The sequence below is a fragment of the Mandrillus leucophaeus genome, unplaced genomic scaffold (assembly GCF_000951045.1).
Source record: "Mandrillus leucophaeus isolate KB7577 unplaced genomic scaffold, Mleu.le_1.0 Scaffold1091, whole genome shotgun sequence".
NCBI lineage: Eukaryota > Metazoa > Chordata > Mammalia > Primates > Cercopithecidae > Mandrillus > Mandrillus leucophaeus.
In genome coordinates this window covers 267,113-290,448 of record NW_012099110.1, presented here as the reverse complement: position 1 = coordinate 290,448, position 23,336 = coordinate 267,113, and the positions used below count along the sequence as shown (strand labels likewise).

The following is a 23,336-nucleotide window of genomic DNA, read 5'->3' as shown; positions in this document are numbered from 1 at the left end:
CCTTCCTTCCTTCCTTCCTTCCTACCTCTGTCTCCCAGGTTCAAAAGATTCTCCTGCCTCAGCCTCCAGAGTAGCTGGGATTACAGGCATGTGCCGCCATGCCCGGCTAATTTTGTATTTTTAGTAGAGACAAGGTTTCACCATATTGGTCAGGCTGGTCTCGAACTCCTGACCTCCGTAATCTGCCCACCTTGGTCTCCCAAAGTGCTGGGATTACAGGAGTGAGCCACTGCGCCCGGCCAACTTTCTTGAATAAAAGTAGAGGTACTCCAACCAATCCCCCAGCAAGGAGATGTAGACTGCCATTTGTGTAGGAAACTAGGTCCTATTTGGCCACCCACACTCCAGAGCCATCAAGGAACAAATGCCTTTTACTTTGGGCTGGTCATTAATCTCTCCAAATCACCTGGGCTGAGTAGTGAAGGTTAAGGGCTAAAAATGGACCAAAGGAAAACTCATAAGCACAAGCCTCTGATGCACATATGGATGAATGGATTTGTCTTAAAGGGTAAAACCATTTCAAATAGAGAAGCACGGGAAATCTAGAGGGAGTGTATGCCTTTTGGGGATAAAGTGTGACATAAATCATTTTCTTGGCCTGTTCAGCTTATTCAGCAGCATCTCAGTTTTCTGTGTTTCCTCACACACCCACTTAAAGTGGTTTCTTTTCCTTGGGAATAAGGATTGTATGCTAAAGAGTCTTACTCCTTGTGCATATAGCCTAAATTCCTTCTGGTTTTTTTGTTTGTTTGTTTGTTTTAGTAATCAGTGAAACCTTTTTGAAAAAGCATTTTATCAAATGCTTCCTTTGTTTGGGGCCAAATAATCATCATAGTACATTGCCATCATGAACTTTTCTCTTTTAAGGGCTCCCAGGATTTTCAGTGCACTAATGGGTGTCATTATAAGGCATCCACAGCTCCATCTGAGTTGTACAGCACTGTAAGAGCAGGATTCCTGATGCGTTCCGGGCTCCCAGAGCTGGGTTAGGACTTAGAGTTCACGGAAACCAGTTATTTTCAAATGCTATTCCATAGAACTCTGCTTTTATCTGTGGTACACAGTGGCTTCTAGGTAAGATTTTGCTTGATCAAATAATTTCTTGTCTAAAGACTTGAATAAATTCAAATATTAAAAACACAAACATGTCTTCTCATTTATCAGATGAGGGAACCTCAGGCCTGGGGGACAAAGTAAAATTAAGTTACCAAAGCTGCTGTGAGCACTAGATTTGGAATCAGGAATTCCATTTCCAATTCTGCCATTTACTAACTGTGCAACCCTAGGGAAAACACTGGGTCTTGAAGGAGGATTATAGAAGAGGTGTTCCCTTCTCTGTTATACAGAAATATTACTATTTCGTTTAAGGTGGTTATTATAACAGATTTAAGAAATATAATGTTGTTGTAAAGACAGTAATGCTCTATGCATGAGTCCATTTATTTAACAGGTACTTGAGCACATATTATATGTTAAGTACCTGCTTGGCATCTCTTCTTGGAAGTCTCAAGGATTCTCAAGCTTATCCTATAGAAAAGTGAGCACATGGTCTTTTTTCCAAATCTTTCAGGGTATTCTAGCTCAATGAAGGATATCAACAACTATCAAGTTGTCTAACATGCCTATGTAAAGGAGGTTTATGAATATCACCTCAATATCCCTTTTCTCTTCAACCTTGTAGACAATCTAACATCAAGCTCTGCCATTTTTTTCTTCTAAATATCTTGGCATATCTGCACACTTCCTATTTTTACAACTTGTAACATCTCCTTAACCCATGTCATGGTCATCTCTCTCCTAGGCCCTTTGTGCCTCCCATTGGTCTACCTGCAATCACCTTCTCATATCTGCACCATAGTCAGAAACTTCCATTTCTGCTCTTTTTTAAGGTAGCCTTCCTTAACCACATTGACCCCCAACTCTACATCATTTGTTCACAGCAGTTCCTCCCTCTTTACAGATGTATCCTCGACGTTTCCTAATCACTGGCATGGTTACATAATTAATGCCTGGCTTTCCAACAAAACTCAAACATCCATGAAGGCAGAGATCCTACTTTGAACTTCATCCACTTTAGGAGCTTGGGTGACTGTCTCTCCTCCCCTGAAACTCATTTTTCTGAACTATGAAAGGCAGAAAATAACAAGTTAGCAAAAAAGTGACTTTGAGCTTTGATAGTCTGCAGATTCTTTGGAAATCTATATCTATGTGTATGTACATATATATATATATAGACATAGAGATATGTTTATCTATTTATAGAGATGGACAGAAGCGTGTGGGTGCACACACACACATATACACACACACACACAAATATCCACACACACATACGTAGCCCAAGGAATCAATACAACTACCTCTGACTCTTCCCTCTCCAGAGGCTTCCTATGCAGATTTATTCTTTCTGTCTTCTGGGTACAACAGAAACAATACATCATATGACCACAAACTGGATTATGCTATTCATTAATTTTATTCAGTGGAGATTTATTGAGTGCCTGCTCTGTGACAGCTATTATACTTGCATCTGGACCCTCCAAAGTGAAAGAGTCAGGGTCACTGAACTTTCCCTTACAGCAGTCCTAATTCCAGTTAGATTAGCTCCCTTTCAGACTTGGCTCAAGGCCACTCATGCAGTGGCACTGAATGAGACTCTCTACCTGAATTCTCCAGGTCCTTATAAGCTTCAGCCCAAGACTTGGCCATGTTGGCCAGCGTGTACTCCATGATCTGGATGTCCGTGATGGGGCAGTTGCACTGCGGAAACTCCTCGGCACATTGGCATCGACACTGGCTGTTCTGGCACAGGTACTCCCCCTCCCCATTGCACATGATATAGCTCAAGGCCGACTGGACAAACTTCTCTTGCAGATACTGAGGAAAGATTATCTGAAGACCTGTGTGAGAATAGCAAGACGGGAAAACAGAAAGGTTAAAAAAAAGGTGTTTCATTAACAGTTTCCAAAGGTGATACATAGGAATCTGAAGCTGCTACATTTCTCCCTGTGTATTGGAACCAATGTATTTCTGGGCTAACCTAGATCCAGACAGGGCATTATCGGTGAGGCTTCCAGTTGCATCACTTTTACTTAAACTTCTCAGGTTATGGCTTTGGCTATCTCTGAAAGGCGTACTCTATTCTGTTATGGTAGGACTGAGGCTAGAGCCACATATGGCATATACCTTTTCCATTTGTGGAGAAAACTCCTATTGAAAATATAACATTATTGTTTATTGTTCTTTATTTCCTCAATTGCTTTCCTTAAGTATTTGCAAACCCTATTTATGAAACACAAGTCTTGAGCTAGGCACTAGGCCTATAGAGATTTACAAAAAGACACAATCCTTGCCCTTGGGGAGTTTACAATATAATCAGCAGGCATAGACATGGACACACATCATCATAACATGACTTTATAGACCTATAGCAGAAACAGCCATATGAGGCAACTGAACAGCAGAAGACTGCAAATAACATTGTTTAGATAGCAGGGAAATCTTCATAGAGGAGACAGAATTTGGGCTGGTTGAAAAGCAAGTAAGAGATCACTAGGTTAAAAGAAGAACAAGAATGACATTCTTAAAAGAGGAAAGGCATCATGTGTCTGAAAATTCCTAGTGAAGAAATGAACTTGGATGAATGGATGTGCTCATGCTGTAGAAAATAGCTATAGAGAGGGACAGAGGCCAGTGTGCAAAGGGCTTTATTATACACCAGGGAATTTGGACATTATTCTGTGGATCATAGGTGCACATTGGTAGTTTTGAAGGGTATGAGTAACATAATTAGAGTGATATAATTTACTAGGACCACTGTAGCATAAAAACTAACACATCACTAGACACAAGCATCATTAGATAATTAATTTTCTTTTCGTTGCTCTAACAGTGAGGAAGCCATAGTCCACCAATAGGAAGTGACCAGCCCATGGCTATAGGATGAGCACTCTGGATTACATCTCATGATCTTCTCTTTATACTTGAATATTCAAAGTCTTAATACAGAGAGCCAACGACAGAGAAGGATTTATCTGGGCATGAGCACTACTCTGGTACCTATGAAAAATCACTATTGTCTGTGGTGCCCAGAGAGAAGGACAGATCTGGGCTAACTTAATTCATTAGGGCACTTTCGCTTAGGACATTTCTCTCCACCTCATTTGGAGCTGCAGTTTTAGCTTCCAATATGAGGTAGTAGTTCTACTACTCACTGTGTAAAAGAGAACTGTATTCTTATTTGGATTATTTTTTTCTCATTTATGCTTCAGGGACTCTCCTTAATCCTACCCACCAGGGATTTGCTGAACAAGGTCAGCACTTCTTCCATTTTCTACTCACAGTTGTTTCTAGATTTTTATCTTTTTTCCATTTTCTTCAGGTTTTATACATACTTAAATAAGCCCCATCCTTTCAACCTGTCTTCACATGGCAGCTACAGGAGAATACTTTCAGAGGAACATTGTGGAAAAGAAGAAGATGATCCCTCCGCATGCCTTATGGCAGGAAACCACACGCTGTAGTCAAAAACCCGGGCATGGCTGCACTGGCTCCTCTACTTACTACCTAAGTCATTTAAAGCAAAATATTCAGCCTGTCTGTAAGGTTCCACTTAGTATCTACGTACAAGGATTACTGAGAGGACTACATGAAAGGATGCCTGCAAATTATCTGGAAAAGCTCCTGGCACATAGCAAGCAAACAATAAATGTTGTCTATTCTTATTTTTGATGTGATGACGATGACAATATTGATGATGATGCCACTCCTCTGATTAAAGTGGTTAAAGGTTTAACAGAACCTTCAGGATTAATAAAGGAAAAACAGGTGTGGGTGTATAATCAAAAGGCAGTCTTCACATATTTGCAGAGCTTTGATAAGCAGCAGCGTTTACAATTCTGTGCCTGTTGAACCAGCATTGGTGACAGGGCTGCTGAGAAAGGTGTATATGTCAATATGCATGGAAGGGATTCTAGCAGATTAAGCTATACAGTTAACAATGGGCTGCTGTGAGACTGAGTGAGCTCCACATTGATGAGCAATGAGTCCATACGGGTTTGAGTGACTGTTTGGGAGGGCTACTGTACAAGGGCATAACATACATACCAAAACACACATGAGGTAAAACAAATCAAGCGATAAAGTCCCTTCTGAACTGAGTCTACGATTCTTTCAGAGTGTGCATTATTGAGTCATTTTATCTATATCACCATTTTCTCTTCTAGAGCCAAATTTATTTTTAGCTGATCCCAATCCCCCATAGGCAACTGGGTGTATGGATCGGGGTTAAGTTTCTGTTGCTTAAAGGAACTCTACAGACTCTATTCTCAGTTCTATTTTTCTAGCTTGCTCATCATTTTCTTTCTCCCTTCTGTAGGGGATAAAATATTCTATTCTTGGTCCCAGCCCAAAAGGAATTTGGGGAGAGCATTTATAGAAAATTGCGTCAAATCATTTTTCCATTTGGCAAGGATACAAAAGGCAGTATTACCTACCCCATTTAATGCAACTGAAAACAGATGAAGTTTGGGGTTGGGGGTTTTCTGGGAGCAGCTAAAATACAAAACTTGCTGCTCTTTAAAAATGGAAACTCAGAACATGCCGAGCTGTCTTGGAGGCAGAATCTCCTGGGCAATTTCGAAAGAGAATAATGAAGACATAGCAATTAAAAAGCACTTTTCTGCAAAATGTCATTACTGTTTAAAGTTACATAACCATTTCTACGGCAGCGGAGGTTCACACAGCAGTCACAGCCAGAGTCGTCTCCTGATGGCCTGTGTCCAACAAAGAGGCCCAGTGCTGACCTCCTACGTGGGCGCCTGAATCCTGCCTGCTTCAATGGGAGCCATAAATAATTTGGAGGGGGATTTGGCTTGTGAAACCACTGTTTGAAAGATATACAGCTGCCGGCTGGGGTAAAATATTCTGTCCCCACAGTTCCCAAAGACACAACACACATGCACACACACAGACACACACACACACACACTCACACACACACACACACACACACACACAGAGAGAAAAGAAAACTGAGAAAATGAGAGAGAAAAGGGCTACTGTTATTGCCAAGCATATAAATTTTGCCTCAGAAAACCCAGGCAGGCAATAGTTGAGAGTTTTATTTGAACATCAACTCACCCACACTGAACATATGGAATATTTTTCTCCCAATCTTTTTATATATTAAAAAAACTTGTTATAATTTAAAATGGAATGTTTCACTGTTCTGCAGAGTGTGTGGGCAATGTATATGTGGGAACACCCAAGATGTCTCCCTTTTCTTTTCCTGATTTGTGCCCCATTCTTTTTCCTTTCAATTCACCTTCGACAGGTGCATCTCACAATATTTTTTGTAGTTTCTATACAGTCTTTGTGTGCTGAGATATTATTTCTCTTTCTCTGTGTCATGTGATGGGATATCTCTATTTCCTTGCCTCCCTCCTTCCTCTTATCTCCTAATATTCTCTTCTGTACTCAGAACACATCAGAAAAACCCTGCCCTTTTTTCAGTACCTGCAATACATACATCAATATTGTTACTCCCATAATCTTTGCACTTGCCTTTCCCTGTGCACCGAATATTCTCTCCTCAGGTTTCTGCTTGATCCCTTGTCCTGTAATCCAGACCCTCCCAGACTCACGTTAAAAGGCATCTTCAATTTTTTTCATAGGATTAATTCCTGGCTGAAATTATCTTTTGAATTTGTTTTATTTTTAATATTTTTTCTATCATCCCCATTAGAGAGTAGGCTCTAGGGAAGAAGGGACCTGTCTGCCCTTTAAGGGCCCCAAGTGTAAACTAAGCTCAAGCCCAGCGTAGGCTCCAGGCACTCATTTGTTGATCAAAGAAACTTTTATTTATTTATTTATTTTTGAGATGGAGTCTCACTCTGTCACCAGGCTGGAGTGCAGTGACGCAGTCTCGGCTCACTGCAACGTCCACCTCCCGGGTTCAAGCAATTCTCCTGCCTTAGCCTCCCCAGCAGGGTTTCAACATGTTGGCCAGGATGGTTTTGAGCTCTTGACCTTGTGATCCACCCACCTCGGCCTCCCAAAGTGCTGGGATTACAGGCATGAGTCACTGCACCCTGCCAGTCAAAGGAACTTTGAACTTTAAACACTTCCTTCTCCAAGATGCAAAGAAAGGTGCCTCATGAGGCTTCTGGGGTGTTAGAATTTAAAAATCAGGTGACCTGGCCAAAGTCTCACAACTAAGGTAACAGAAACAGGACTCCAATCTAGGAATTCAACTTGAGTTCTGACACACTTGAGGATGACCTGGCTTACAACCCCTGTGGTGGCTCCAGCAGTGTGACTTCTGGCAATGTTTTATACCCCCTGGAACTCAAGGATTTTTTTTTTTTTTTTTTTTTTTTTTTTTGCCTGTGAGGTTGAAATCCCAATTTCCTTGTATACTAACGAAGAGAAAAAAGGCATAAACTTAAGCCACAACCCGGCTGCCATGGACTGAATGTTTGTGCTCCCCATCCCCTGCATGCACACATTCATATGCCAAAACCCTCACTTGCAATGCCATGGTATAAGGAGCCGGAAACTTTGGAAAGTCATTAGGTTTAGATGAAGTCATGTGGGTGGTGCCCTTGTGATGGGACTAGTGCCCTTATAAGAAGAGGAAGAGATGAGAGAAGAGACAGCTTATAGCTGTCTACAAGCCAGGAAGCAGTACCTCCCTCACCAGGCACCATATCTGCTGGTACTTGATCTTAGACATCCCAGCATCCAGAACTGTGACAAATAATTTCCTTTTGTGTAAGCCACCCAGTCTGTGAAATTTTGTTACAGCAGTCTGAGCAGACCAAGACACTGTCATAATTAAGTGTTCAACAAATGTTAGGTTCCCCCCATTTAACCAGATATCAGATCACATTCATTACCTAGACCAAACTTGAACACTTCTTGAAAAATCCTCCTTGAATAGCACCATTTGAGACAGTATAAAACATGCCAAGAATGCATTTTCTCATATCAGCATTAAAATAATTATTACTGGTCTTTGTTTTTAATTACTCCATCATTTTTCTTCTATGAATTTTCCTTCCTTCCTTCCTTCCTTCCTCCCATTTTCTTCCATCCTTCCTTCTTCCCATTTATCTTTCCTTCCTTTCTTCCCATCTTTCTGCTTCCCTTCTTTCACACATATTCCTGAAGCCCTACTATGTGCCAGGCAGCTGTGCTGTGGATACTAGGGTGAATGAGGCAGACAACTCCCTCTTGTTGTAGGTCTTACTGTTTAGTAAGAGAAAATAATAGAGAGAGAAAGAGAGACAGAGAGAGAGAGAGAAAGAAAGAAAGAGAGAGAGAGAGATGTAAACCAGCTGCTTGGGTGCAATGAAACCAGTCTTCTACGAGAAGTACAAGTTTTTCAGGGAACACAGGGAAAGAACAACTAACTCAGCATGGAATGGATTAGGGGTGTTAAAAGCACTCTCCACTACTCTCCTAGGGAGTAGCATTTAAGCTGAGACCTAATGGATACACAGGCGCTAGGGGATGAAGGATCCACAGACAGAGCAGTCTAGACAGCGGGAAGAACACGGAAAAGGCCACGGGCATAGAACTCCTTCCAGCTGACAGTCAACTTGGCCCTCACATTTCTTTCTGACTAAGGTTCGTCTTCTTTTGTTTGTTTGCTTACAAGTTCCCTAGAAAAGAAGAGAGAGTTCTTGCACATGAGGGATCAAAATTCTGAAGGGAAGGATGACACAGAGCAGAAATCTGTGAGCTCCTTAGAGGAAATAGCATTTCTTATAGTACAAGAGAGATCTTTACTCATTACAAGAAGGGATTCTGAGACTCAGGAAAAAATGGGGCTCACTGTGTTGATGAGTTTCAACCACTGGGAGTACTCAAGTAACAGAAGAACTTTCAGGGGACCCTCAAGTTGGATTTCTGGAGAGCTTCAACAACATTGATGATATTGCTAGCACAGGCACTTGGTTCAACTGACCATGCTCTGTGCTCTGTGAGGCTGGGGAAAGAAGAATATCTGGAAAAGACATCTGGAAAAGAAGATCCAATCAACAGAAGCTGAAGGTGAACCTGGACCTGAAGATTACAGCCCAATCTTCATTGCTGACTTTGATTCTGCTCTTTGGCTGACAGGAACTCAGTCTCTTTCTCCTTCTTTTAACAAGTAGTACATTAGGAATTGTTGGAGGAAATAAAGAAGAGGTTTAATGCATGCCTCCTGCCTCCTAAGGAAACAGAGAGGTTACTCAGATATTCAAAACTAAAGCAAAAAAAAAATTCAAGAATGGGAAAGACAGTCCTTGATTGATGATTAAAACATTAAAAATAGTATTGTGTCTGGCACATAGTAGGTTTTTATAAATGTATGTCAAATATTGAATAAGTCAGTGATCTATTATGAAGATGAAAGAAAATAGGCCTGGAAATAATGAATATGGAAGACTTTGTAATGGCTGTGGGATGTGGGTTGAATCTTGAAACATGAGCATGGTCTGAATAGATAAAGAAAGTCAACTCAGTATGCCATAGCAGAGGGCATAATTTGGGTCAATCTAAGTCTTTCTTATTCAAGGCAAAGACCATGCATTGTCATAGGTTGTTTTTGGTAAGCTTTATTTTTTTTTATTCTATATCCTAATTACCTAATACAGTGGTATTTTTTATGGATTTGCTCTTTTCTGACCTATTTCATTAGATATTAAATACACGATTTCTTACAGTGCTGAGGGAAGAAGGAAAAAAAACACAGGTTCTATTTTAGTTGAATATAAATATTTTTCTATCCTGTTCTTGTATCAGAATGTGCCCCCTGTAGATAACTCTGAGCTTTATAGGAGCCCCAGCTGTTGTCTTGTACCGCTAAGTTCTGCTTGTCAAATTCTGTCCATTTCTGAAATGCACAAGGTGAGGAGAACAACAACAAGGACAGTACCTTTTTTAAAAAGTCAGCCTGATTCCCTTCCTTGTGAAAGCCCAGGGATTTCAGACTGGCAGATAAAGGACTTTATGGCTCCAACAGCCATGCTGAACTCCAGTGTAATGAAGGCATGCAGGTCAATTACCCATCTGTTTGTGTTTCTATTGCTATGAATTACAGTATCCATCGCTGACAGCTCATTGGAGTGGAATGAAAATAAGACAATAATTCACCGGGTGAAACTGTGCAGAAAGGGCGAAAAGGCTATGATCTCATTCAGAAGTTCAGCCCTGTCTCCGTGATGGGTCATTTACACTCTGGAAAATGAAGAAAGGCAGCTACCTGGTGGTTGGTGAGTGGGTTCCTGCTTCCTTGATATAAGAATTAGGAAATGCCCCCTCCTGGCTAGAGTAATCTTTTGTGTTTATAAATAAAATCCTCTGCTCTGCAGGATCTTAAGAAGATTTGGAATCCTTAGGTGAAAGACGCAGGTAAATGGAATTCAGCACGATAAAATCACCTTTTCAGCAATCAGATGTTTTAAAGAATGAAGCAGGTTGCTTTGGCAGCAGAGAACTCCCCAACACTGGAAGTGTGGAAGCAGAGTTTGAAAGGTGACATGGCACAAGCAAATCTTGGTTCCACCAAAGATTCAGATGGCAGGTGGTAGGGTGAGTTATCATTGACCCACATTCAATGCTCCTTCTTATAATGTCCCCTCTTCAAGATAACTACACATCCCCACTCTCCAAACTTAAATGGGTTCACATGACATGTTTTGGCCAATGAAATATGGATGTGAGTGATGTGTGTTTTTTCCAAACAAAGCTATAGAAAACAACATATGATCTCATCAATCTCTCTTTTCACAAGTCCAATGATATTCCAGATAGGGGCCATCGGAGGAGCAGAATCACAGTAGAACTGTGACCACCACGTAACATAAGGAAGAAATAAGCATTCACTTTGGCAAACCACTGAGACTCAGGAATTGTTTGCTAGCACAACATAACCTAGCTTATATTAACAGATATAGGAGTTGACAAACTATGGTCAAATTGACCTGCAGTCTATTTTTATAAACAAATTTTACTGGAACACAGTCATGCAGATAAAAGAGTTGAGTAGTTGCTACAGAGAACATGTGGCCCACAAAGCCTAAAATATTTATTACCTGGCTCCTAACAGAAAAAGTTTGCCAACGCTTCTACTAGATGACCATAAAGATTTTTTCCAATCTGACTTTTCTATGATTCTGCTCTGTGCTGTTGCTCATTCATTTGTCAAGCAAAGATCAATAAGGCATCTGTCATGTGCAGACACTATTCTAGGTTCTAGAGAAAAGACAAGGAACTAGGAAAGGCAAGAACACAATCCTTGCTGTCATGTAACCTACCTTGTAGCGAGGGAGAGAAGACAACAAATAAATAAATGAAAATAGAAAAGGATTTACACTGATTAGAGGGGTTGGGCCAGGGGGACTTCTAAATGAGAATTTTTAACTTCAAAAAAAGACAATATAGTTTAATTTATGAAATAACCAAGGATAAGGAGGCCAGCATACTTTTTTTTTTTCAATTTCATAAAATTTCAACATGAACATGTTCTTGAAACTTTAAGAAGAGGTTGGTTCAATTTAAATATAAGCTTCTTCATAGAAGTCATGATACAAACCAAATTTGATACCTGTAAGAGTCTGTGCTACCTGATCCCTGGATCAGCTGATGTCTTCAAATTCTTCTCTTACCCACCTCCCTTCTTTTTCTTGCTATATCCTGCCATGCCATTGTCTCTGTTCTCCAAGCATGCTAAGTTCTCTCCTGTTCATATTTTGCCTTCGGCTCTCACTAACTGGTTTGACCTTGAAGAAGCTAAGAAGCTTACCTTCTCTGATCCCCAGTTTTCTTATCAGAGCTTCTTTCATAAAGCTAGTGTAAAAATTAAATGAGCTATTTTATATCTTGATTATGGTGGGAGTTACATAACTGAATATGCTCGTCAAATTCATAGAAGAGTACACCTCAAAAGGGTATATTTGGTTGTATGTAAATTATATGTCAATGAACCTGAAAATAAAATCACATAAACAGCACATGTGGAGCTCTTAGTACAGGGTAGTTGTTTAAGTGACATCATCTTCTGACCTTGCCGTTTTCTATTGCTTTCTCCGGAAGTCTTATGTGGTCTCAGGTAGCCTCTCTGCTGACAACCAAAAGCACCTTGCACATATTTCAAATCTCAACGGGATACTTACAGTATCATATGTGTGCTCATGCTCATGTCTCTCCTACTCTATAAGCTTCTTGAATGCAAAATACAGCTCATTCATCTACCATTTCCCTATCATCTAGCACATGATTGAATACCCAGAGTACATGTTTGAATGAAGACAAATTTAGACAGAATGTCTTTCAGAGAGGACTGTAGTTCTGTCTTCTATGTTTAGCATGCCCCATCTCTACAGCCATCCCTCATTAACAAAACCTGTATCTTCTTTCACAATATTACAGCTTGAGACTTGAGGCTTTTTAAATTTCATCTCAGTAGTTACAGACAAGTGCTCAGAAAGATCTGAGTAAAAAAAATACATAGACACAAAAATATTCTTAAGAGAACAATGGTGCTAAAAGACTTGACCACTAACTTCAGCACATAATTTGTTATGGATCCATTGTTATAAGTTATGATTCTTGAGGACAATAACTTTATCTTTTTTTTTTTTTTTTTTGCAGTCTTTCCAAGGTAACAAGCACAGTGCTAGATCATAGTAGGTATGCAAAAATAGAAGTACTAAATTGAGAATCGATTAAGAAGGTCCTTTCATTTACCACTTTATTGAACCAGTTTTATACTGGATGATAGAGATACAAAAAGTGAATATGACATGGTTTATGGCCTCATGGGGCTCTAGTTTCTATAAAAAACTAGCCCTTCATGGGGCTCTTTTTCTATAAATCTAGAAAAAGCTTTATAAATGTACAATGACAATAAAATATATGCATACATATGCACGAGTTTGCATAGGAACAAAAAAGAAGACGTCTCTAACTTTTATAAGAGTAGAGGAGTTTGGGAAAGTGATTTTGTACAGGATTGAACGTGAATAGCATATATGGTCCAGCATTTGCCAAGTTGTATACCACAGAATCACAAATCTGCAAATATGTCCAAACCCAAATACATTCAGAAAACTCTGTACTTAATTCACCTCTTTAGATTTGTAATACACATTAGCACAGTCAAGGCACTGAGAAGTCCTGCAGTAAATAAATGTGATTTATGCTATTTAATCCAGTGTTTTAATGTTATGGCGTTTTTGCTACATTACTGTGTGGTAACATATAACCTCAAAATCCCAGTGACTCATAACCACAAAGGTTGATTTGTTGCTCATATTTTGTGTCAGCTGTGCTTTGGCTCTGCTCCAGATGTCTTCTTCATTTCAGATGTAGGCTAAAGGTGCAGGCTTTTTCAGGAATATGCCATTCTCATGATAAAGGGAAAAGAGCAAAAGCCATGCCAGACAATGCCTCCTAAAGTGTCTTGCCCAAATGTGGCATGTACCGTGTCCTTTCACATTCCATTGTCCAAAGCAAATCACACGGCCAAGGCCAATGCCACTAAAATGGAAAGTCACAGAGCCTCCCACAGTGCAGTGTTGCCAGTCACATGGAAATGCACTGTATGTATATAATCCTCTTAGAGGAAATGAACAATAATGTAATAATGAAATCTGCCACAAAATACATGTATTTTTTACACCAAATCTTTTTAAATTTAATTACCGTATGATTCAGCAATGTTACCTTAAGTGTATATTCAAAAGAACTGTAAACAAGCATTCAAACAAAAACTTGTAAATGAATGTTCATAGCAGCACTATTCATAGTAGTCACAGGTGGAAACAACCTAAATGTCCATTGACTGATGAATGAAAAACCAAAATGTAGTATATTTATACAATGAAGTATTAATTTTGCCATAAAACGGATTGAAGTACTGATACATGCTACAACATCCACGAACCTTGAAAATATAAAATGGAGGAAGCAAGACACAAAATGCCACATATTGTATGATTCCATTGATTTGAAATACAGTTATCCTTTGGTATCTGCAGGGGATTGGTCCTAGAATTCCACCCTCCTACCACCCTCTGACACCAAAATCCACGAATGATCAAGTCCCTTATATAAAACAGCATAGTATTTGCAGATACCCTCCACATATCCTTTTTTATACTTTAAATAATTCCCAGATTACTTGTGATATTTAATACAATGTAAATGCTATGTAACTCTTGTTACACTGTACTGATTTTTGTACTTTTTATTGTATTATTATTATTATTCTTAATTTTTAAATTTTCTCTATCTGGTTGGTTGAAGCCACAGATCCAGAACCCAACAGACATGGAACTCAAGGGTATAGAGGGCAGACTGCACCCAGAATAGGCAAATCTATACTAATCTGCAGAAAGCAGATTAGTAGTTATCAGGGTCTGAAGGGAAGGGGAAATAGGAATAACTACTTAGGGGGTAAAGAATTTGTTTTGGGGATTGTGAAAAAGTTGTAGAAATAGTAAGAATATTTGCACAACATTGTGAATGTACTGTCACTAAATTTTAATCGTTTTAAAGTGTTAAATTTTATGTTGTGTATATTCTGCAACAATAAACAAGATTCAAAACAAGTAGATTTGACAGTTCAAATAACTTTAAATCAGTAAACATTTATTGAGCACCTACTATGAGCTAAACTCTGTAAGAGAAGAAAATAATGAACAAATGAAAAAGCATGTGGTTTCTCCTCTCAGCGATCTCAGTTACAATTTAGTGGCAGATGTGTACAATGGTACACATAAGACAAGACAGAATGTCTCTGGAATATAATAGAGGCACATTAAAAATGCTTTGTTGACCGTGCAAAAGGAGAGCTTAATTCTAAGGTAAGTTGTTAGGAAGAAGATAAGAATTGACCCAATCATCTTAAAAAAAAAAAAAAAAACAGGCGCCATATCTCCATGGAGTCAATAAACTAATTATCATGGGTAACTTATTTAGGTTTTGGCCATCCTGATGCCTCATTTCTGCACAATCAATGAGATCGACAAGGAATCTAATGGGACATGGTTGTTAAATAGACCAAATTGCCACATGGATCATTCATCTCTCATGATTTCCATGCTATGTACTCGGCCACAAGTTTATTTGAAAGGTATAGCCCCACATGGCTACATACCAAGAAGTAACTCCCTGATACTTCTTCTCTCAGCATCAGTTTATACCCCATCCGTTTGTACCTGCTTAGAATTCTTTACTCCTTCCTGCCCAAGTATGAGTCTTTAAGTTCCCTCCAGATTCCAGGTTTCTGTAGGTCAAAAGCAGCTCTTTTTATAGTCACATACTCCTGGATTGCTGCAAAGCCTAGTATCATCTATTCTAGGGGTTTTTTGTCTTTTCCGGTTATAGATCCATTTCAGAATATGAGAATAATTATGGAAATCGGTCACACCTACACAAGTTGGCAAGCAATTTCAGGAAAATCACAGACTGTCTAAAGTAAATAGCAGAACCTAGAAAGGTTATGGTGCTGGCACATGGAAAGGGCTACATAAATTCTTGATCTAGTAAAAACCATGACTATTACATATATGCCCCAGGTTGGGAAGCAAAATGATGTAGTGTTTAAGAGTACCAGCACTGAGTGGATCTGGGTTCAAATTCCTGCTCTACAAGGTAGTTACTTAACTTTTGTGAGCTTCAATTTTAAAATCTGAAAAATGGGACGGTGTTGAGGTTTACATGAAATATTGATATAAAGAGATGAGCTCTATACCTGGCACATGATAATTATTCACAACTAATAGCCTTGATTATTAGTATTCTTATTTTATGAACCCTCTTGGTTTTTAGGTCAGGTGCCTTCTATATGTTTTCCAAATAAATGAAGAATAATAGCTCTGAGATACATGTGTTCTTATTCCCATTTTACAGATTTGAAGACCTAAGGAAGCTCAGAGGCCTAATAAACTAGTCGAAGATCTTTATCACCAGCAAATCTTCTCTGCCCATCCTCTTCATTCTATTTGATTTCTGATTGAGTCTTTGATTGATATCTTCAATCCCTTTCTTCTTGAGAAGAATCCTTCTCCTCTGATGAGCATAGAACAAGGTGCTCCTATGTTCATAAAGTAAAAGCAACATTTGGATGCAGCTAGCTGGGTGGAAATCAGTAATCTCATTTTTCATGAAGACACTAAAGGCACTGCTCTTTCATTGAAAGGACCTCATCAGCAGAGCCACAGGAAGCCAGAAACATAAATTCCCATTAGTGCCTCCAGGTCCCTGCTAACTGGACAAGAGAGGCTGTAGGCATGAGCCATTGCTTGTGACTCTAGACTAATTCCTAACGAAGATGATTCACCCCAAAGCTGCTGCTGAGACCAGGTACTGGCAACAATCATTCAGTGTATCACCCTGAGGTTACAAGTCCACATAAAGTGATGGGCGTGTGGGAGAGGAGAGGGTTTTAGAAAAGGAGACCTATTCATTCTCTGTCTTCTCATCCTCTTTGAGCCTCAATTTCCTCATCTGTATAGTGGGGAGCATGATTCCTAACTGTTAGTTGGTGGGATGGATAAATGGGCTAATGGTTATAAGCTCAATGTCTAAGAAGGATAGCATCTCAAAATAACGTTACTTTTAAACATTTCTCCTACACTTTCTTTTTCTACTACTTGTTGCAAGATGATTTTGAAAATACTCATCTTCACTCCATCTGTGATGTCTAGCTACTGAGAAATGGGATTATCGACACTACTCTTCATCAGACGGCTCCTCTTGCTCTGCCCTGTCCTTTCCCTCTACCCCTTTCTTCACTTCCCCTCCCCTTTCTCTCTTTCCACTCTTCTTTCTCTTCCTTTCTTTCCTTTCCCCTTCCTCCTAATCTTCCTTCTCTCGTTATCTTCCACTGTCACTCTAGCACCAATTATATTCAAAAACTCAATTCAGCAAATGCATGTATGTACATGTATACACACATGCGCGCGCACGCGCGCGCACACACACACATATATATATAATGTAATTCCTATGCCCATGGCACTACATTAAATACTATGAAATGTAAAATTGGCAGGAAAAATCCTTGCCTTTAAAGAGGCCTATACTCTAATCTAATAGAAAAGATAAAAATCTAAACATAAATGAATATGTTGCAAGGTGAGTTAAAAAAAAAAATCATACTGTAAATGAGGGGTAATCAAAGAGCTATAAAGGGGTGAGAGGAGGGAAATTTTTATCCAGTCATGTGTATGTGCATGTGTGCATGCAAGATGCCATTTTAAATGGTTCCTGAAGACTAAGTAGAATGCCAGTGAGTTGAGATGGGAAAGCAAGGCATCTCTGGTAGAGGATATGGCTGAGCAAAGACAAATGGGAAAGAAGAGGGTGAGCTGGAGGAAAGATAATCTGCAAGACTGGGCATGTTGGTTATTATCATTGTCTCTTATAGGAAACTCCCACCTCCATTGTTCCAATGGGCTTTAGAAATGAAGCTAGAAAGGGAATTTGGGACCTCACGAACATGGGGAAACCATGGAGTGATTTCAGGCAAGCGTCTGTCCTAATAGGCTATGACTTAGGAAGATTAATACAAAGGGGTGAACTGATGTATATTGAATAAAATCCATTGAGAAAAATATTAATTACTTGATTGATTCATAAATAAACTGATCAAATTGAGATTATCTTTAAAGTTGCCAAGTATGCTTTTTATGTATATGTATTTGGTTTAATCCCCTAGACTGTGATTCTACACTATGATTAACACAGAGGTTGTTCTTAATATTTGGCACACCATAAATACTTACTGTGTTTTTTGTGGATGGATTTGCTGAGTTCCTAACTATGTAAGGAACACTGCATTTATTCATTCAGCATATATTTAATGAGCACTTGATACTGGCCAAGCACATATGCCATGGAGGATGCAAATATAAATAAAGCAAACATTGTGCAAGTAACACATTGATAGAGGTGGTAAAAATAATACCTAACATTGTTTAATGCTTAATCTAAGCCAGATATAATGTATATTCTTACATGCATAATACAACAACCATAGGAAGTAAGTGAGTAATAGAGGCTCAGAGGCTGCAGTAACTTATCTGAAACCTCTCAGCCAGCAAATGGTAGAACTAGTACTGGAACTAAGGTCTGTTTGACTCCAGGGCCTTTTCTTGAAGCCACTGTTCTACATTGTATCTCCTTATATAAGAAAGAGAGTGACAATGGTCATCATGTAGCAGGTCAGAGAAGCAAAGGAAGCCAGGAGGCTTCTCAGAAGAGGTGGCTATTGGAGAATTCAATGGTAGGATCCTGCTTGGAAGATATAACATCCAAAGCAACAGCAAAAGCACATGCCCTTTTGAAGAATGCTGTGCGTGCAATGCAGCAGAGAGAATGGCATACAGTAGGCCCTCAGGAAATGGTCATTAGGTTGAACTGAATCCAGTATCATGTGGGATAAGAAGTCTAAGGGTTCAAAGAAAAAAACAGAGTTCACTATGGGCTAGGTGATTCATTCATGTATTCATTCATACATTCATACAGCAAAGATCTTTTGAGCAGTGTCTATATATCAGTCTCTATGTATTGCGCCAGAGAGAGAAATGGTTCTTACCAAGCAAGAATCTAGGCCAACTGGAGAGTCAGGTTAATAACAGGATGATGATACTATTGTGTGGCAACTCCTAGAGAAGAAGTTGTGCAGACCATCTAATGGTCTGGAGAGGGAAGTTTAGAGAAGCTTACCTGAGAGAGATGAAAAGTTCAGGAATTAGAGAAAGGCTGTGTAAAATTGCAGGGCAATAAAAAAATAAAAATAATAGTTTTCAAAAGATGCTTGTAGTGAAATGTAAGAAATGGCATGGGCTTGGAGCATGGATATGGTATATGTTGAGTGATAGCGTAAGGCAAAGCCAAGAAGATTGGCAAGGCTTGCATTTGAACAGCCTGGTGTTAACTTAAGAAATCTAAACTGTATACCGAAACTTTCATGGAGGCTGTGAAGGCCTGTGAGGAGGGAAGCGAGAATCTGATTTGGCTTTAAGAAGATCACACTGGCTGCTGTGAGGCAATGGATCAACAGGAGTGAGATCTGAACAAGGTTGCTTTGACCCTAATTGTACTGATCTGGGGAAGGGAGAAATGATGAAATGAGATGCTGAGTCAAGGCAGAGGGCGGAGAAGGAATGATTCTGATGAGGGGACATTTGTGCTTGGCATTGAGAGATGGGCCACATTCAATAAAAGAGAGTGAGGATGTCATTTTAGGCATGAGGAGAATCCGGGTGCATGAGCGATAGGAAAGAGAGCCTAGTCTAGAAGGAGCTGAGGTTTCAAGCAGAGACACAGAAAAAGAAAAGGTCAAAGAGGATGAAGAAGATGGGAAGAAGAAGGAAAAAAGAGGAGGATGAAGAGAAGAAAGATAAATGATTTAAGACCAAGAAACCAGATAGACCATTTGAATGTGAAGATTTGGAGAAGGCTCTCAAAACACAAGTCTCAGGTGGCCCTGTTGGAGGTTCAGGCAGAGGGTAGACGATACCTCAAGTTAGTGGTCTTTGACCCCATCTCCCTTCCCTGGCCTAGTCTTCCATCTCCTAATAATATCTATCCTCCTTGCATTCATCTTTACCTTTTGGAAACTGGGAATAAGCTAACGACCTCACTCAATTTTTCAGGGGAAATACCTTATGACATTGATTCTACAAATCTAAGATGATATTTACAGTAAAACACACCACTGTTTTATGTATACTAAGAAAATAATACCCTGCCAAATTAAACTAAGACACATCATCAATAATAAAAAGCATTCTAATTCCAGAGGTATTAATATCTGAAAAATTATACAATTTAAAATCTATGACAGGTAATCAAGAAATAAACATCAAGAAAATGCCCCCATTACCACATCTACAAATTGCACTGGCCTCTGATTTCAGGTTCTCCTTTTCCTCTCTGCTAAGAATATGTGCTACTATCTAAGGCAAATAATTCCAGTTATGCACAAGACCCTATTTACTCTTGCCTGCTCCACTTTGATTGTAAAACCATTCCTCCCTTGCTTGCAGTATCAATTTTTCCCTCTCTACAGAATAATTCTCAATATTGGACAAAAGTTTTGTTGCTTCTATGTTAAAAAGAAAAGAAAAAATAACCCTTTACTCCTGATCACCGCAAGCTGTTGTGTCATTTACTGTAACACTACTCTGTAGAGTTTGCTGTCGAATTTCATTTGAATTTGCTCCAGAATTTCACCCCCAGAATCCCACTGAAAACATCCTTTGTCATCAGTGACCCATGTGTTGCTAAATATCATACTCAGTTCTCAGTCCTCACTTTAATTATACTATCAACAGTATTTGATGCAGTTGCTGCTATCTCTATTTTGAAAAGCATTCTTCATATAACATCCAAGATTCTATACCCTCTTGTCTCTCTTCCTACTTTTCTGGCCACTCCCCAGCTTCCTTTTCTTGTTTCTCATCATCATTCCATCATCGCAACCTTTTAACATTAACTCCTCCATGACTCAATAGCTGAATTTTTTTCTCTATCTACACTCTTTCCCCAAGTAATCTTGTTCAATCTCAGATAATTAAATAGTATTTATATCCTAATTTGTATGTTCAGTTTTCTCCTCTTACCTTTCAAATGTCTTCAACATCTACATTTGGATATCGAATAGACTTGTCAAACTTAGGTTCAAACTCAACTAGGTTTGAACCCAATTTCACATGTCCCATCAAAACTGGTCCTTACCAGTCTCATCATAGCAATGTGACCATTCTACCATTGCAGTTGCCCAGGCAAAACTTTGGGGTCATCCTTGACTTCTCTCTCTCACAAATACTTTTGAGTTCATTACCAAATCATGTCAGGACAACCTTAAATATTCATCCATAAATCCAATCACCTCTCACCACCTTCATTGCAACTATCATGATCTAAGCTACTATGTTCTCTCACCTAGATAAACATGACAGCCTCCTAACAACTGATATCCTATAATTGTTCTTGCCCTCTACTGTCTTATTCAATAGCCGCAGTTATCTATTTAAAATGTAAGTCAGGTCAAGTCACTTCTCTGCCTAAATTTTCAATTGCTTCTCATTGCATCCAGAGTAAAATCTGATCTAAAGTTTTTGCCATGGTCTACAAGTTTCTCTATGACCTGCTCCTTCATTATTTCTCTGATTATAGAGAAGTTTAAAAATTTGTTTACTGTCTGCTTTCGCCATACCCACACATCAATTATAAGCTCAAAAATGATTCATTTATCTTATTCACTGCTGCATATCTGGCTTTAAAACCATACCTGACCATACAGTTGGTGCTCCGTAAATATTACTAAATAAATAAATGAGTAAATGTATGAAAGAATAAATTTCTGTATCATCCATAGATTTCAGCAAAATATTCTCTCTGCATCCCTTTCCACATCAGTGAGCTACCGAGGCACAGCTTTGCTCCCTGTATACTTCACCATATGGATACTACATTAAATTACATGACAATGTTGGTAAAACATTCAATGGGCTTCTTGGAAAGAGAAGTATGAAAATAAGAAGTTATCATTATTCCATTAGTGTTATTGCCACTATTTGAGCTGTTACTGCTATGACTACTAATAGCCTCTGATCATTGTCATGATGCTTTCTTTCTCATTTCTAATCTCCTCCAATCCTGTTCTTTCTCTTTTTTTTTTTCTATTTTGCTTTACCTTTGCCTTGTTTAATAAACATTTCATGAAACATCACAAAGTGAAAGTCATTAGAGTGCCATTGATATTGTTCTCAATCCACCAAAGTAGCCTTCTGCAGAATCTGCCCTCCCAGCCTCATTCAAAGGAATGAGATGAGGAATAGAGAAACACAGAGGAAACACATTTGAAGAAGCTCGAAGTTAGGCTGAGTTAAAACTCCAGCTCAGCCACTTATTAGATAACCTCTCTAGGCCCCTGTTTCTTCACCTGCAAAAATGGGAATGTTATTTACACCTTCTTCATGGGAATCATGTTGAAGATTAAAAATATAATAAGTACAATTATAAAATAAAAACAAGTTAAAATAAAAATATACATAAATAAGCAAAAATAAATCTAATAAAAATAAATTAGCATAATCTCTGGCATATGAGGAAGCACTAAAAAAACATATGTATTGTCATTCCTAGTTCCTCTAACCTCAGTTCATGCAGCCTGTCCTCCAGCTGGGCTGAACCACCTCCCACTTTCCCATGCCTCCCTGCTTTATTCATGTTCTCTCTTTGCAGAGGATGTCAACATGGGACACGTTATTAAATAAAACCTAAATAGATATGTATTGTATACACAGAAATGTATACATAAAAATAAAGCATGTGCAGCTTTTTGAATTTTCACAAAGCAAACACATCCATGTACTGCCAACCAGATTAAAAAAACAGAACATTACCAATATCCCCAGAAATATCTCTCACTCCTTCAGCCACTACCCCATTCCTCTCCCTAAAGGTTAACACTCTCTGGACTTCTAAAACTGTATATTTGTTTTTCCCTTTTTTTTCACTCATCTAGGAATAGAATCCCACAGCCTGTACTCACTTACGTCTGACTTCTTTTACTCAATGCTGTGTTTGTAAGATTCTTCCATATTGTTGTATGAAACAGCAGTTTATTCTTTCTTATTTCTGTATGGTAGCTCATTGTATGAATGTATGACAATTTATTTATCCATTTTCTTGTTGATGGACATTTGGGTTGTTTCCAGCTGGAGTTATTTGAAATAGAGCTGCTGTGGACATTTATGTCTTCTGGTGAGCATGTTTTCATAGGAGTTGGAATCGATGGGTCATAGGCCAAGGACACATGCAGTCTTTTGTAGATACTGCCAAGAGTTTTCTGAAGTGGATGTACGAATTTGTGTTCCTATAAGCAATGTGCTTAAGTTCCCATAGCTTCACATTGTCCCTCCTTGATATTGTCAGTCTTTTTGATTTGAGTCATGCTCATTGCTGTGTTATGACATTAAATTGTGACTTTAATTTACACTTTTTTTCCTGACTAGGAGAGTTGAACACCTAAGTGTTTATTTGGCATTTTGACACTCTTGTTTGTGAAGTGCTTGTTCATGTCTTTCATTCATTTTCTTTTCTTACAAGACTATTTCCCTTTTTCTTTTTGACTTCAGGAGCTTTAAAAATATGTATATTCTGTATTCTATAAGTGTTCTTTGTCAGGCACATGTATTACAAATATTTTCTTCCACTCTATGGCTTGTATTCTTATAATATTAATAGTATTTTGATGAACATAAATTGTAGTTTTAATGTATCCAATTTATCAGCCTTTTTTTTTTTTTGCATCCTACTGAATA

General features: G+C 38.8%; 1 protein-coding gene across 1 annotated transcript in view; it reads right to left on the bottom strand.

The window, feature by feature from the left end:
* Positions 1–23,336, bottom strand: part of BRINP1 (bone morphogenetic protein/retinoic acid inducible neural-specific 1) — a 209,218-nt gene that overhangs the window by 38,639 nt on the left and 147,243 nt on the right. Inside the window, exon 6 of the mRNA XM_011988832.1 lies at positions 2,664–2,900. Coding sequence (XP_011844222.1) covers positions 2,664–2,900 — 237 coding nt within the window. The remainder of the gene's footprint in view (positions 1–2,663; positions 2,901–23,336) is intronic.